The sequence below is a fragment of the Neopsephotus bourkii genome, unplaced genomic scaffold (genome assembly GCF_033783945.1).
Source record: "Neopsephotus bourkii isolate Nb327-2 ecotype Australia unplaced genomic scaffold, CSIRO-AGI_Nbou_v1 NB_1292, whole genome shotgun sequence".
NCBI lineage: Eukaryota > Metazoa > Chordata > Aves > Psittaciformes > Psittacidae > Neopsephotus > Neopsephotus bourkii.
This window is the reverse complement of record NW_026901776.1, coordinates 2,749,105-2,766,436: the sequence shown is the minus strand read 5'-3', so window position 1 is coordinate 2,766,436 and position 17,332 is coordinate 2,749,105. Positions and strand designations below refer to the sequence as shown.

General features: G+C 38.6%; 1 protein-coding gene across 2 annotated transcripts in view; it reads right to left on the bottom strand.

The window, feature by feature from the left end:
- FMN2 (formin 2) overlaps window positions 1–14,810 on the bottom strand; it is a 165,841-nt gene extending 151,031 nt beyond the window's left edge. For both annotated transcript variants that reach the window (XM_061365734.1, XM_061365735.1), the window contains exons 1-2: window positions 14,661–14,810; window positions 9,633–11,638 (exon numbers count right to left, since the gene is read on the bottom strand). In XM_061365734.1, the coding sequence (XP_061221718.1) occupies window positions 9,633–11,580 (1,948 nt within the window). In that variant the 5' untranslated portion in view covers window positions 11,581–11,638; window positions 14,661–14,810. The remainder of the gene's footprint in view (window positions 1–9,632; window positions 11,639–14,660) is intronic.
- Window positions 14,811–17,332: the final 2,522 nt, after the last annotated feature.

Here is a 17,332-nt window from a genome sequence, read left to right as displayed (position 1 = left end):
CTTATATTTTAGTATTTAGAACATTACTGAAGTTAGTGATATGTGCAAGTGTCTGAGAGGATTGTCCTCTGATTTTCTGTCTTCAAGTTTCCTGGCTTTGTTCACATGGATGGTAGGAACAGAAGCCACATACCATCTCATTCAAAAGCAGAAAGTCTGTTTAAACAACAGAATTATGAAAAAGACACATAGCAACACTATCTCCCTCTCTCCCCCAGTTTTCTATGCCTGCTTACACACAGTTAATTTTTGTAATGCTTGTAATTTCAAAGTCAGAAATATATATTTACCAAATTCCAGTGCATAATGTATCGATTGATTGATTTCTTAAATTCACAAACTCTTGAAACAAATAGAATAAAACTATCAATTACTAATTTCACATCTATTAGTTCTGTAGCTGATTATCACTGTGTCTGGATCTCTTGGCACCTCAATCTTCAATGTTATGCTGTCCCATCTCTTAGTATCCTTCTTGATTGTTAAAAAATTTCCACAAAATCTCTTGACCAGCTCTAAGTTAGAACCACAATATATCAAACCCTGTGTAACTCAATTTTTTCTCTCCCCCTCCCCATCCATTTTAGCCACACAATAATCACTAATCATTTCAACAGATTCTGGATTGTGAAAGACAGCTTGAATAACTGTATCATTGAGGTTTCGACTCACTCAGCTAAACAAGCAACCCATTACGCAGTTACAGAATCACATAATGCTAACAGCTCTAAGTAGCACAGAAAAGCCAGGGAACACACATTAATATGCTCTCTTTTGGAAGCAAGGGTACAAGCTGCCCCTGGCAAGAGAATCCTGCTGATTGCTGCCAGGGCCACCACAATGTACACAGAGCAAAAGTAGCACCTCATACACTCCTGAAATTCTTCCAGGAATGCCGTGATGGAAAAAAAGTAAAGGTCTGGCAAAACCTGAAACTGGGATTCTCCAAAAATAAATGACAAGAAAAGATCCCAGATTTAATGAAGTAAAAAGCCACTCCAAAAAGGATGTTACACTTTTCAAAAAACCTCACCTCACTCTTTAACCCTTGATCAAAACAAGTGGATGTGTTTTAAAACAGCTTACTCCACTTGTGCTAGCTATGGGACACGGCAGCATCAACTGCAGCATATATCCAATGGTGCATCAAAAGATCACTTAATCATATGCCTTATTTGAACAAATTATGTTGGAAAGAGCTAAGCAGTCAAGCTGAAATTCAATGCAGACCTCCATCCTGATGAATGAACTTCAAATGCCAGCCCAGTTCCTGATTTTGACATTTGTGTTATAATACAGATAGATGAAAGTTTACCAAAAATTTTACTTGGTAATGAAAATGTTGTCCTGCAAACACTATGATGAGGACGAAGGTTAAGGCTCAGCTCTACTCTCGCAATAATTATGCAATGAATTTCCATAGCTTGAACAAGCCTGTGCATCATAACAGATAGAGTAGAAGTAGGCTAAAATGAAGCTGTTCATCTCTGGTGGCAGTGAAGTAACATGACAGAGTCCCTTATCAAAACCACCAGTATTTTTTTTCTTTGAGTAATTTGCAGCATTTCCGTTTTGTACGGAAACCCAGATGAATTCCTTCTTATCATTCTTGCATTGCCTAGAAGGCAGTTGTCCATAAAAAAGTTATCAATGTAGTTTTATTGATTTTTGCTAAAACCATGCTGCATTTTGTTCTATTTTTCTTCATCATTTTATCATATACCCAATAGCTAATTATATCTTAGAATTTCCTCCTTTAGGATTTATTCCAAAGCTTTGCTTGTTGCTGCAGTCAAAAATCAAGATGATAATTGCCTCAGTCATTTGCAATAACAATACTTTTTCTGTAATGCAGATGTTATAACTTTGCTATCGCCAAAGCTTTAAAATATATTAAAATATTTGTGATGGCCTGTGACAGTTCTTCTAGAATACTTGCAGATTAACAAGTCTCTGACGCAATCTGTCTTCCTAACTTGCACATTAAGCTCCTTGAAATTTTGCTTTCGCAGTGACTAAGATTTTACACCTTTCCCCCACACTGAATTTTCTGATATATGACATATGTATAACAGGATAAGCTGACACAAAGTATTAAACTATGCTTTTACCCCTACCTTTCACTATATATGTGGCTATATATATATCTTCTTACATTTCACTGTCACGTCACTAAATATCTTTCAGAAGCTGAAGTTTTAAAATACCAAACAATTTGCTAAATATGATACAAAATACCTTTCTAAAAATTATAAATAAGATGTAACCTCCCACAACACTATATGGCATGTCTCCTTTCACCTTGATTTCTCTTCAGGAAGAGAAGTATTTAATGGTAGTTGATGCCTTCAGAAGAGATAACTTTTCCAGCATGCTCTTCAGGTTCTAGTGCGGTATTACAGCAGATTATAGAGGTATATTCCTAAAATTTTCCCAATTACAGTGGTTTATGATAAAAGAGAATCAATATGCATCTGTCTACTGAATCTTTTAGGCACCATATGTGTCTTTGGCAACTTCCATATTGTGTTTTCCAGGTACTTAGGTTCCTCTCAGCAAGTACTGAATTCTGTCCATCCCTTTTAGTTTCTGTGGTGATTTGCAATGTGAAGGCAGTATTCTGTGCCAGATTCTCACAGACTGCTGGAAAGCCACAATTATTTCTGTCTAGCTCTTTAAAGTAAGAAGCTCCTCTGATGTCTTTTGGGGCAACTATTACTAACAGCAACTTTTGTCAGTCGAAACTGGTACACACTTCTTTATAACTCAATTTTGTAAAACTTGTTTATTCCCAAGAGTTCTCCATTTCACTTGACATTTAATGCAGTCTGGCCCACCTCTACTTTAGAAGCAAATCCAAGTACTTGCTCAAGCAGCCACAGGTCACAAACTGAAACTGAACTAGGAAGCCTCTAAAGTGGCAGACAAGTAACAAATTTCTTTCAGTTTATTCATTAGAGGTGCAGCATGCCTTAGATTTCCTTCCTCTCCAGGACCTGTGCTCACACAGTCTGAAATTCCTCCAACTTTAACAACTGCTGATTTTTTAATCTTTATCATGATGTACAAAAGCTTTTCATCTTTGTATCCATAAACAAAAACCAGTATGATAAAAGGGAAAAGCAGAAAATTAGAACTGCATTTCATGAAAAAGAAAAAAAGAATAAAATACATGCATACCTATGCATGTGCAGATATGTTCCTCTAGACTTCATCTGAATAAAGCCTAAGCATATCTCTCTTGCTGTAGCTTGACCTTCATATCCTTTCATTGATTTTATAAAATACTTCCCTCTATTTCTCAGCATACTGTATTGTCTTGTCTCTGCATGACAAAACAATGTTTAGATATACACCCTCTATTATGAAGGCAATGTTTTGCTCTAGTTGGGTTTTTTTTGTTGTTCCCACACACACACCCTTTTTTTAAATGAAAACCACCTTTTCTTCCATGGATGCTAGCAGATGTTTAATTTTATGTGTGTTAGGAATTACTTTTACAACTGTGATGTTGTTTACACACATACACACACACACACACAAACACACTATCTCATAACCACTGCCTCTTACTTTTGCAAAACAGCTGACAATAATTCTGTCATCTATGAATCTGCAGATGAAAGAAGTCGTATTCTGTATTTATCTGAGAATAAAGCAAGATTTTGCATCAGAAAACATAACCCACTTCCTTTTCATGAGCAGAAAGCCTAACTATTTCCATCAACATGAAAAAAAACCTTATTCAGGACAGCAAAAATTCAGAAATAAAACGAGGAATAGTCATTTGGTACTCAATGTAACAGATCATCTCAACTTCCCTAAGTTCCTTTGCATGAACTGCAATGTAGCAAATGCAGAAAGTTGCTGCTGCTTAAAGGAAATAATAGTGTGACACAGCTTCTGAACCCACTTTGATGTCTTTTTCAAAGCACTTAATGAAATGCAAGTAGCCTTGTACTGTCACATGAAGGGGCAAGAAGGAGGTGACACAGTGTAAAGTACTAACATCCTACCACCATCTTCCTTTCAGTGCTGCTCAGTGCATTTGCCCTGTTACCCTTGTATCAACACACCTCATCTCCCGAAAAGATAAAACATATACCTTTAAGTTTCCAGAAACTGTTGTATTCCACCTAACTGCTACAGAAGGCTGCTTTGAAATGTACCTAAAAATAAATAAAGCCAGTCACAGAAACACCTACACGTATATGCTTCATCACCACTATTCCTTATGTAAGTCCAAATTTTGGCAGGAGTAGTTTATAAAGAATGCACTTGGCCATATTCTGAGTGAGCTTGGTTAAACTACAGCACAAACAAAATATCTTAGTCAATTAGTATCTTCGCATTTTCTGTCAGGACGATTCACATTAGAACTTGATCCCTCATATACAGGCAGAAGAAAATATCCCTAGAGAAGTTTTCCAATTACAAATTTATTCTAATTTTGACACCACAGCATGAAGAAAACATGAGGCCTGCTTCAAGAAATAAATTTTCTTTTCTGCAAAGTATTCTACCCAGTTTAGAAAAAAACAAACCAAAACACAAAACAAAACCACTGGACAAAACAGCCCCCAAACCACTAAGTAATTTATAAGTATTTTAAAAAATAATAAAGCACAATTAGATCCAAGAAATATTTTCAAACTTCAGCTTCTCATAACTATTCCCTCTGGAATAATCCACTGCTCTTTCACAGAAATGAAATCTGAAGCACACAATGTCCTTTAGTAACCAGTTCTACCCAGATCCCATGTGTGGATATTATACTGTGACTATGTCTCAGACCCTAGAAGAGATGCATGGACTTCCAGCTATAAGCTGCCCCTTTTCCATCCCAAAAGAGTCTAGCAGACAACCAGACGATTCAGACTGCCAGTCAGACCCCAGAATGGGGTTGCTGCTGAGAGAGTTTGAGAGATGCAAACACTCAAACCCATGACCAAAACCTGCTATTCCCAGTGAAGTTCTAGATAAAGATCAAAGCATTAATCATGAGACCCCATGAAAACAAGCCTGTGGCAGCACTGCATTCCAATGACATGTATTGCTCCGATTCCCATATTGCAGTACTTTAAAGTAACTCACCAGCATTCGGCCGTCTTTCAAGAACATATTGCAGCCCATTTACAAACACATTTTACTGTAGCTGGAGTGCAGTATTGCAGCCCTACTCTCTCTCCTCTCCTCCATTTAGGTTTACAAGGCAAAAAGAAGAGGATCTTTCCCTTCAGATGCTTACTAGCAATACTCAATATAATGTGTGATTCTATCACATGAAGAGTTGCTGTTGGGCAGCTCCACTAGAGGAGTCTGTACTGCCATCTGATAAAAAAAAAAAAAAAAAAACCAAAAAACAACCTATCTGTATTCGGGGAGACCTTACAGGATCATTCCAGTACCTAAAGGGAGCCTATAAGAAAGCTAGAAAGACTATTTACAAGGGCATCAGTGATAGGTCAAAAGGGAATGGCTTTAAGTTAAAAGTGAAGATTTAGATTAGACATTAGGAAGAAATTCTTTACTATGAGGGTGGTAAGACACTGGAACAAGTTCCCCAAAGAAGCCGTGACTGCCCCATCCGTAGAAGTGCTCAAGGCCAGGTTGGATGAAGCTTTGAGAAACCCGGTCTAGTGGAAGGCATCCCTGGCCATGACAAGGGGGTTGGGACTAGTTGGTCTTTAAGGTCTCTTCCAACCCAAACCATTTTATGATTCTACAGCTACTGACAACAAACATCATCAGTGAAACAATAAAGCATAAGTAGTCTTAAATAACAGTTGTGTGATAAATAGTCTCCTATATTATAGAAGACAGTAGATATAAATCCATATTGTGGCATTATCACGTGAATCACAATGAAAAAGAAAAGAAAACAAACCCCCAAAAGTAACCCAAAAAATCCTTTTAAAATATCCTTTTTTTTCAAATTTTCACATACTTATCTATACTGAGACATTTGTTTATGCCTGCACACTCTCTACTTGAACTGCAAGTGAGTGCAGATGACACTCACACAGTGCAGAGGTGAGATAAAGCAGTCTTTGTAAGAAATAGGCTGGCACTCTATAGAAATCAAAAAGCAGCTGTGAGCACACAAGCACAGGACTAACAGGTCTTGTCTTATGGTAAGCAGGACTTTTTATTTGTCACCTGTTTGCAGCTACAGCAGGACAAATATAAATCTGAAGATAAATTAAAAGATAAATGATCTGTTTGAAAGAGATGCATGCAGCAAGTGTGTTACAGCTAGCCAACAGAGATTAGAAAAGGCCTGGGTATGTCTGGAAGAGTTTAATTACCATCTGGGGCAGCTGATGAGACTTTTACATTCAGTTTATGTAACAGACACCCTTACTAGCTTCTCAGCAATCCCTGCACTTCAAATTAATGCGAGGATAAACTCCTTTTTATTAATTTGTTCTATTAGCTCTTATGTTGCAGTTAATATTTGGAAACATCAATTTAATTTTCCCACCAAGACACTCTCTTAATGTTAGTGTAAATCATTCATTGACACATACTAAAGCTAGAGAGACAATCCTATTCATTCAGCTTCAGCTCTTGTCCTCCTGGGACTACAACATAAAAGCCATGGCTTCACTGTGCATCAGGTAATCTAGAACTTGTAATTACTGTCACTACAATTTCAAACACAGCTGTCCTCATCATTAAAGAAACAGATCCGATGCCTGGATTACATAATGCCCATAAATTTGTTCATGCCATATTCTTAGCAAATGTATCAAATTTTAAATACCATGCTTATTTTTAATATAAAGCAAAATTTAAATACACAAAGTCTCTACCATTCAAGCTGTTGGCTTCCATTTGCATTTTAACATTAAAGCAGACTTAGAAAAGTTCATATTGATCATTGTGAAAACCAAATGGAACACAGGCAGACCACAATACAGTGCAAAAGTAGGCCAGTCATCTGCATAGAACCTGCTGTCATTAAAATTGATGACTAAATTGTTGTGGAATATTTTACTTGATTCTAGTTAGAAATGCAGAACACCACAGCAGTCACTGCACAGCAAGATGGGATTTAATGCTGTAGGCAAGAAGCTTCGTTTTTGGTTGGGTTTGTTGGTTTTTTTTTCTTTTAAAGATAGGAATGAACCACTAGGAAGAATTTTATCTCTAAAAGCCTGATGGCAAATCCCCAAATTGATCCATCTCATGCATGCAATTAAAATACAACATTTGTCAAAAGCAAAATTCAAATTACAAGGAAATTATTTCTGTAATTGCTGCTGTGCAGACTGATTTAAATAAAGAGGCTTTTCTGCTCTTGCAGAAATGACAGCCAGTCTGTGGGAATATTAATGTTAAGTTTAATTTCCCTTTTTTATGTACACTAGTTATTTTTATATTCTTGATAATTTACAGCGTGCAAATATATCTTAAAAAGAAGAAGAACGATCAAAGACAGATAGAAGTGTTATCATGTCACTTCCAGTTGCCTCATTTCAAGTTTTTCTGCAGGAACTGAAAGGTATAATTGTCCTCTCCCTATAAAGACAGCTAGTATGTACATGCAAATAAGGGTCACCATCATTTCCATAAGAGACAGAACCACTGTTGCATTGGACATTGGTCCTTTCACAATAAGTCTAAAGTGGTGGTGGGAAAACACGATAAAACAAAAATTATTATAAGTAAATCAAAATTTTGAGAGGAAATGTGAACAAGTCTGTTTCATGGGAAATAGGACTCTAAAATGTAATTTCATGTTCTTGAAGTTTGCCACATAAAATTTACTTCAGTCACAGCACCATCATAAAGAAGAAAATCTAATTACTGATGATGCAATTTAAAGCTTTGCTCCCACAGTTGTTTATAAGCTGTCAAATGTCTAAAGAAAAAAAAAAAGGGCTTTTTATATGCTATAAATCTGAAAATAGTGCTCACCTCAAATTGTAAAGCTTTAGGTAGGGATGTCTGAAACGAAATCTTAGAAAACAGGTGGAAGGGATTTAAAGCACACACAAAAAGATTCAGCTCACTTCACAGGGGCTGGTCTCCTTCAGAGTGGGCTGGCATTTTTTGTGCTGAAAACTTAAATTCTAACTTGTAAGACTGAAATTGGGGATTTCTATTCAAGGCTACTGAAGAATTAAAGTACTCATGTGATCTGAATCTGGAAAATAATGTTAATCCTTTACCTGAGTATTTCAAGCTCCTGGAGTTGGCTGCTGTGCAAAAAAAGCCGCTAATATTAATTTGTTTCCTGACAGTTTAGTTCACCAATATTACTGTGATGTTAAACAGAGTAGAATGTGCACAAAGAAAGCAGCTATGAATGCAAATGATTACAAGTTATATATTTTTCAGTATCTATAAGATAAACCAAGACAGTCTTATGCAAAACAGTTGTTGATTGCTCAACCTTTTTCTTAAGTGTGGTTATTAAATCACAGCATTGTTCCCTTCATAAACCATACTATTTTGTTTAGTTTTCATAAAAGCACAAATATTCTCACTCCATTTTTTTGCAGATAGCTCAGGTACATACATGGTTACTATGCTCATGAATCTAGAACAGACTTACATTCAAAACAAACCTGATCATAGATTCAGCTGTTTTAATCTTGTAACATGCTCGTAGGGCATTTTTTCCATATTCTTAGTTCTACAGTTTTCTTAAGTGAAAAATAAATGGAATAGGTTGCTTAGTTTCCTCTGTATACATACCTCCTATGTGACAGAGGCCTTCTCTATTAGTGAATACATTAGCTTTATATAGAAACTTCAGATGTGGGAGAGAAAGGAGAAAAAAAAGACAACTCAAAATGCAGGAAAATATAGCCATACAGTGTGAATAGATAATTCACATTATCTCATTCATAAACTCTATACCCCAATGCCTTTATAAGAGGATGTAAGCTGCCTAACAGGCAAGGTGAAAGAATGCTTTCCTGCATGAATCACCCTATGTAGCCTGAGCAGCAGCCTGTCACAGCTACCAAACTGTATTAACCTCAGTTTCCCTTCCCCATTTTATGCTGTCTTTTCAAGTCATTAACATTTTTTCTTCTCCTCTCTCCCCCTTCTGAAGGGGAAATTAGTTCTTTTCTGTAGTGCTGTCCATCTGTGCCTGCATGGCTTTTTCCTTTTATACTAAACAAATCCTCAACGCTGCCTCAGTCTAACACCAGGTGCAGCTCTCAAATATTTACAGTACATCAGAACAGTGCCTAGCACAAGAAAACCCCAAACAGGATCACAGTTATGGAAAGCTTCACATATGAAAGATCTCTTTATGCAGAGAGCTGGTCTGCCTACAAAAGTGTAGCTCTTAGCATTTTTTGAATAAGAATAATTTAAGGCATCTAGCCTTTTCCTACAGGATTTAGACAAAGGAGTAATGCAGAAAGAAAAACTTCAAAAGAATTGTACACTTCCTTTACTGGCAGTACTGCCAGGCTGACACTGAATGGAGAGGTTATGCTCATTAATGAAATCTGAGTGTTTGTAAGATCAGGCCTTCAATTTTAAAACTGTCCACACAAGTAAAGACAATTTTATATGCAAAGGATTGAATTCAAGTATTTTAAATATATTTTCAAAGACACTCTGGGAAACAAATAGCTAACATCAACTTAATACATGTCACTCACCTGAAAAGACATTGGGAAATGTCTCTGTAGAAGCCTGCACCCCTGAGGACTTTCTTGAATGAGTCAAAGGCACTCTTTCTGTTTGAAACTTCTCCCTAAACCCCTTGTGCTCCAAGTAGCCTGCAGACCCCACCTTCTGAGTTATCTCACATTTGTGGTGAGATACCTCTTCTGTCCAGTCTGCAGAACGACTAAATAAACCTGCCAAACTAGCAGACCTATGCTTCTTGATTGCGACTTTTTCTGCTTTCTGGAAGGACTCCTGCCTCCTTGTAGAAAGTGGGCTTTGGGATGGGGAAGGAGAAGGTGAATGGTTGGGAGAACTCAGTTGTCTAGTTGTGGTTTTGATGTAACAAGGATTAATAAGATAGGGTTTAAAGCATCGGGAACCAAGCATCGGACTGTCTGATGTCCCCTGGGAGGACAAAATGCCATCTTTTATTTCCGTGGATAAACCATTATGCAGGTCCTCTTGACTGGCTGAGAGAGTGTGTTTCCCTTCCTGAGTCTCAGCAGCATGATTAGGGCCTACATCTGAAATACCGTCCTCTGTTACTGAGCCCCGCAAATCAACGGCCTGCACTTCAGCAATTTTAGTCTCAGTGTCTACTACAGAGGTTGGAAAAGGTTGTGTGGAGCTGTGTGTCTGAGACCTGGTTTCTACCACAGTTCTATATAAATCATCTTCTAATTCATTAGCTACAGCATCCACTCCAGAAATAAGCTGTTCCTGTTTCTCAATCAATAGCTTACGTTCTTGTGTTTCAAATAAGCCGTTACCAGGAGAGCCTGTGCCATTTACTGCTTCTTTCAGTTCACGTTCAGTTGCACAGGCGACGGGAATGTTTTCCACAATTTCAGATACTGCTGGAAAAGCACCCTCAGTATCTGGGCTCCTCTCTTTGTCGGTGGTAGTTACTGAAAGAAACAGTTCAAAATCTAAGGGGGCTGCTTGTGAATTAGCCATGTGTCGGCCCATTGTTTTGGTGACAAGGTCCTCAGTTCCAATGTTAATTGCCCCCTGCTGCTGCTGCTGCTGCAGTCTAATAGCTTGCTGGATATCAGAAAGCAAATCCTCTTGTTCTGTGGCTGAATGGAAACTGTATATATCCGTATCAGAGCCAGAGCTGGTCCTTTGTCCATCCTGTGTCTCTGCAGCAGCTGGAACAGTTTCATTTCTGATTTCAAAATGTTCTACATCTGTGTCTGAAAGACCCCCTTCATCTGCAGAGATGCTTATATCTGGAGTTTTGGTAACAATTGAATGAGTACTGTCCAGCTCTCCAGGCTGCAAGGCCTGGCTTTCCAAAACATCCTCTCGTGAACTACTATTCCCATCTTTAGCCTTGGACAGATTTTTTCTGATCCTCAGATTTGAAAACACTGAAGCCCTCGAGTCTGATTTACCCTTCTTCTTACCGGATTCACTTCCTTTTGCATGCTTCCCCAGTCCCCTTCTGCTTCCCGATACCTTCTTTGTGCCATCCGTATCCTTGGGCCCAGAGGCATCCTCTCCTCCTTCATGCACATCACCTGTGTTTTTCTTTAGCTTCCCATCCTGATTCCCCATGATTTTTCGCAGTGCAACACCGTCGGCAATCAAGCCATGCTCTCGGGTTTCATTCCATTGGTCTGCCGGCGAGATCCCCTCTAGCGATCCAGGTTTGTTTTCAGGCGGTGATGATGCAAGTGAAGCAAACGCTTGCTGTGGCTCTCTCCCATCTGCTAGAGCTGCCTTTTTGCATAATGTGCTGCTAGCGCTGGGCTCCGCTGGGACATGCTCAGTACAGCACTGAGAGCTGCAGACAGCTCCTTCCAATGGCTGCTGTTCACAGAGCTGCCTGCTCTCCGGGTTTCTGCGGCACTCTTGTTTCTTCAGGAAGGATTCTGTGAAAAGTGTTTCCTTTATAAAAATCACTTCTTGTTCCACAGATTTTATTGCCTGCATTGCAAACTCAGCTTGTCATCAAATCATTTATAATTTCAGGACTTAAATGTTCAAGTGTCTGTAAAAAAGAAAAAGTTAAGGCAGCGTACTTTAATTACTCCTTAATTGTTCTCCAGTTGTTTAAATTAATACACTAATAACCTTGGAAAGAGAAATATTATGATTATTTACTACTTTATAAGGTGCTTGAGCATATGCTACTTTGACAGATTACACAGTACCTCTGGTGATTTACATGTTTACTTTTTAAAGGCCACCAAAATATAATACATGATTTTAAAAAGAGAGTCACTCTGAAAGTAGATAGAAGAAAGAAAGATAACAAACAAGAAGTTCTTTCCATAGGTTTAAAAAGAGTTGTACTTAAAATACAATGCATTATGGTAATTACACTAAAAAAACAAAAAAACAAAAAAACCCCAAACAAACACAAACCTCTTACAATTTGTATTCTGAGAAGGTAGATAAACTATTATTCCCAGGAGAATCAACTCATCAATATTAAAACACACCACCATTGTTTTCCCCAGTAAGAACATCTGGCATGAAACAAGATAAAACAAACAAGAAAAATAGCAGTATTCAAATGCTACTAGGGAAAATGATACAATAAAGCATTCCTATTTCATCTTATAAAATTAATAATTGATTGACACACTATCACTTGCTAACTATTTTGGAATCTTTTGCAACAGTTTAATCAGTTGCTCTTTCTCCTCCTTTTTTTCTTTAGTTGTATAAGCATTAATACTTCATAAATATACTTCCTGAACTTCCAGACAGGTAATCCCTTCCACTTTAAAATTTAGATTTAAAATAATTGGAGTAGAAAAAAAAAGGGCATAAGAATGCCAAATTGCCAAGTTGGATCAGTCCAGCAGTTCAATATCTTGGCTCAATACTAGCCAAGAAGTAATTAGATGTATTTCTGCTTATGATTTATCATCTCTAAACTCCCTAGTCTATGAGGTTCATTTTCTGTGAAAGACACATTCCTCCCTCCTCTGAGCTTCTTTACTAGGAATTTCCTTTTCATCAGAGATTGCATAAAACAATACAGTATTCTAGGTAAATGCATCCTATTGGTTTATCTAACTCTTAATTTTGGTGTCATTCTCTTAATACTTTTATGAATCTGGGTCATTGTTAAAAAACTGCTGTTAATTCAGTCTGGATAGAATAGCACTGTCAATAACACATGCAAACACATTAGTTTCAACTATCATATTTTTCATTTGTTCTTCTTGGTAGTGTACTGCTCTGATGCAAGTCCTGTCCTGAGGGGCCTGTGGCTAAGGCACCAAAAGCCTTCTGTCTAGAAGAACTCAAGTGTTTTAAGTGCATGAGATGACTTCTTACACTCAGTGGTTTGGGGGGGGGGGGGGGGTGTTTTGGGGCTTTTTGGTTTGTTTTTTTTTTGTTGGTTTTTTTTTGGTTGGTTGGTTGGTTGTTTTTTTTCTTCTTTGGTTGGTTTGTTTGTTTTAGGTTGGTTTTTTTTTTCAGTTTTAGCATTCAGCATTCATAAATATACTAGCTAAGAAAGAGCTAGTATAGCAAAGCCTGCAAGAGCATGTGAAGCAATTTTGCTTTCTTATTCCATTCCTGCTTCTGCTTTCTGTTATCCTACTTAGTTTCTCACTTGTGGCAGTATTTTAGCTTTTACAGCTTTATTACATACTTGCAAAAAGCTTTTGAAAGCTCAGGTAATTTCAGCCCTGAAGATACATGGTAAGAATTACTTAAGGCACAGTTTGAGAAAACCATAGTAGTAGAATAGTACCTTGATGGGTATTTTCACTGACTAGAACTGGCAAGGACCTAGACCTTTGACTACAACTGGAGTACTTGTAGCTTCCAACACCATTTAAAAGCTCTTGTTGCACTAAAATCTGCCAGAAATTAACATAATGCAAAAGCAATATAAAGATACGGTGGACTGAATAAGGGTAACATAGAATTAGTGTGGTGGTCTGAAACATTCTTTTTCCTTCCTTCTCTGTAAACTTGCATTACAAACTCAACAAAATCCAATTACAACCAATTATAACTCCAGCCGTTGACAAAGATGGAGTTATGAGACAGTCAAGTTAAAGAATAATCTTAATTTTGAATTGCAACCTAGAAAGTTATAATGGTTCAAATAATGTATCTGCCCTATTTCATTGAAGTATTTATACAGCACATCCTCATTAGCAAACTCTTCAAAAAAACACATAAGTATATAGACACATATATATGACCTGAGTTTAAATATTACACTAAAAAATATTCTTTTTTTTTCAACCTGAGGCTGTAATCCTTAAAGAACTATAAGAAAAATGTCAAACCATTTTCTAGATAGGCCCTCTGAATGTGGTATTCTAACCATCATGGATTCTGACCATAATTTCTGATCTATTTGTGGAAAGAATATCACTAAAATGGGCATACTTATGTGAGTAGAGGTATGTATATGAACATCAAAGAATTTGTTCTGGTTATTCCACCACATAAAGTATGGAAAATACATTTAAAAAAAAAAAAAAAGGAAAACAAAAATAAAAGTAAAAAAGGGAGCATGGGGGCTGAATACAAATTACTCCAAAGTGACAGTGACAGGTACAACTCTCAATCAGCATTTCTGGTAAGGTACAAAAGGCTAATATTAGCCAAACATAAAACCAACTGTTAATACTTAGGGTGTTATTTATTCTCAGAAGCTTGTTAGCTTCTGAAAAAAAACATGTTCTTTAAAGTCATCAAAAAACCCAGAACATTTTGGCACCAGTATAAGCTACACTTAAAACCTAAGAATATATTCATTATTCTACACCAAACAAAGAGATTTTCAACAGAAATTAAATGAAGAAAGGAGAGGGGTTTAGATGCTCAAGAAGAATATTTCATTTTTAACTGTAACTCAGCTTGCTATAAGTTGTTAACAAATAACTGAGCTTGCCTGCCTCCCTCATTTAATATTTGCCAGTGGTCCGTTAAAATTACCAAGGGGTGGGATTGCAGGCATAGTCCTGAGATACCCCTCACCTCTCTCAAATGCTCAGGAGACACAAATGGCAACAAACAAAAGAGTCAAAACTTACAGCTCAAGATGTACTGAACTTGGCACTCCCAGAGATTTCCACATTAAGACATTCCTGTTAGAAAAGTAAGCCCCTGTTATGAGATGATAATTATTTTCAAGAAGGCAGTTACTATTTACTGCAGCCACTCTAGAAAGGTGGCCTGATCTCCCCAGCGCTGCCTCACTCACTGCCTGCCTGCCTGCCCGCCCTGCTGGGTGGGGAATGGTTGCCAGCAGCAGGGATTGCCCACACCTGGGTGCAGGCCTCAGCCTCCTGGAGCACAGCCAAGTCGGAGTACTGTCCCAGGTGAGGCTCCGACGGTGAGAGGAGCGTTGCCCTCAAGTTCCCCCCAGAAAGGCTGGGTGACCAGTTGACACACAATCATAGAATAGTAAGGTTGGAAAGGACCTCTGCTCTGCTCTCATGACACCTCACTTAGAGCATTGTGTGCAGTTCTGGTGTCCTGAACATAAAAAATAACATGGAACTGTTGGAACAAGTCCAGAAGAGGGCCACTAGGATGATCAGGGGACTGAAGAGCCTCCCATATGAAGAGAGGCTGAGAAAGTTGGGGCTGTTCAGCCTGGAGAACGCTGTGTGGAGAATTCATAGCAGCCATCCAGTGTCTGAAGGGGGCCTGTGAGGGTGCTGGGGAGGGCCTCTTCATTAGGAACTGGAGTTCCTAATGTAGGACAAGGGGTAATGGGTTAAAACTTAAACAGGGGAAGCTTAGATTGGGTATAAGGAGGAAGTTCTTTACTGTGAGGGTGGTGAGGCACTGGAATGGGTGGCCCAAAGAAGTTGTGAATGCTCCATCCCTGGCAGTGTTCCAGGCCAGGTTGGACAGAGCCTTGGGTTTAGTGTGAGGTGCCATGGCAGGGGGGTTGGAACTAGATGATCTTAAGGTCCTTTCCAACCTTATCGATTCTATCATCTGATTCCAACCCCTGCCATGGGCAGGGGCACCTCACACTAGACCATGTAGCCAAAGGATCTGTCCAACAAACTGGTGTTTTGAGGCCATTGCAAACACGGGCTGCCTGGGGGAAAAGTTGGGAGCCTAGGGGGGCCTGCTCTGAGGAGATGCTGCTTTTTTGAGGTGGACAGTTTTCACCATTATTGTGATAATCTCTTCCTGCTCTCAATATCAGTCATTGGGCAAGTCCATATAGTGTGAAGACAATAATGCCTTGCCTCCTTGCAGAGGAGAGCTAAGGCTACAATGGCAGGAGTGTGAGCCACAGCACTGTACTGCAGGGCCCGCCCTGAGCCCTGAGGCTCCTCCACCGCCTTTTCAGCCTACTCCCTGAGAGACCAGGGCTACTGCTTGGAGAAGGAGAGTAGGAATGGGCCAGGGGATCCTCACCTCTGCCATACACACCCTGTGGATATTTATTTCTTCATTAGTGGCTCAGTGTTTATAGGTTTGAGTTGGAGATAAAGGCACATAGATTAACAGGGTTGTTTTAAAGTACTCTGGTGGTACATTACTGATTGGAATAAAGTAATACAGATGGTACAAAGATTTGTTTAAGAGGACTAGGATAGTCCCAGCCACCTATGTGTTACTAATGCTTAAATTTTCATTAGCAAGAAAAGGGCTCATTCTCATCTAGTCTGGTGCTGGAGCCAGGTCCTTGTTCCAGCTTCCCTCAGCTGCCATTCTGAGCATGCTGGAAAAGTTATCTCCTCAGAAGGAATCAGCTACCATTAAACACTCCCTTATAGGGCCAAAACTGTGCTCTGAGCAGTTGGTAACCATTTCTTGTGCCCACATCCCACATTTTTCAGCTATAGAATAGGGAGAATTGGGCTTTGTGACCTGACAAGCTGTAGCAGACTTTTGTCCGCTCTCTGATTGGCAAGGGCCAAGTCAGGAGATCAGAAAATATAAGGTGGATTAAGAGACCATAGTGGCTAGGAACGAAGTTGGTCCTGCCCTTGCCTTAGTTTCTAGTGGATATGAGATTTTGCTTTTTCTTTTGCTACTTGTTTGAGCAGCATGAAATCACGCCTCATGTATTGCATTTATGATAAATTGAGGTGATCCAGCTGATGAGAAACCTGTTTTACCTATTGAAAGGGTTTTTTTATAAGGATCTTGAACCTAGCAAGCAATGATACTAGGCAAGTGTTAGGCATACCTAGGAGCTTTTATTAGGTACATGAAAGAGTAATGACTAGAATTTTCAAATGCCTGGTACATATTGCTGAACCTTCTTCTGTGTAATTTCTGTCTAGTGAAAACTAACATTTCAAATTAGCATATCTGAAGAAGCAGGGTCTCCAGGAATCCAGTGTTTGCCAACAACTATGCTGCTGAATACTCACTGGTTGGAGCCAAAATGTCTGTGAAACATTTAACCCCCTGGATTTCTCAGCTAAATGCGATAATACATTTATGCAATGGGAAAAAGAGCTTTTTTTTAAAAAAGATATGATCAGCTTGACGTAGCAAAAACCATACGCATTCCAGAAAGCCATTTTATGCTTTTCTCCTAACATTTCCATAATCTTACTGCTGCTTTATTGTGAAATACACTTTTCAGCATAAAAGCTATACAGAACCTTTCATAGCTACTTATATAGAGGGTTTGGCTGAACAGCTGCACACAAAACCCTGCCAGCATTCCAGAGATGTATGCATTGCAGGTCAGGGTCAGGTCACAGAAAGAGTCTTTGAAAATCCA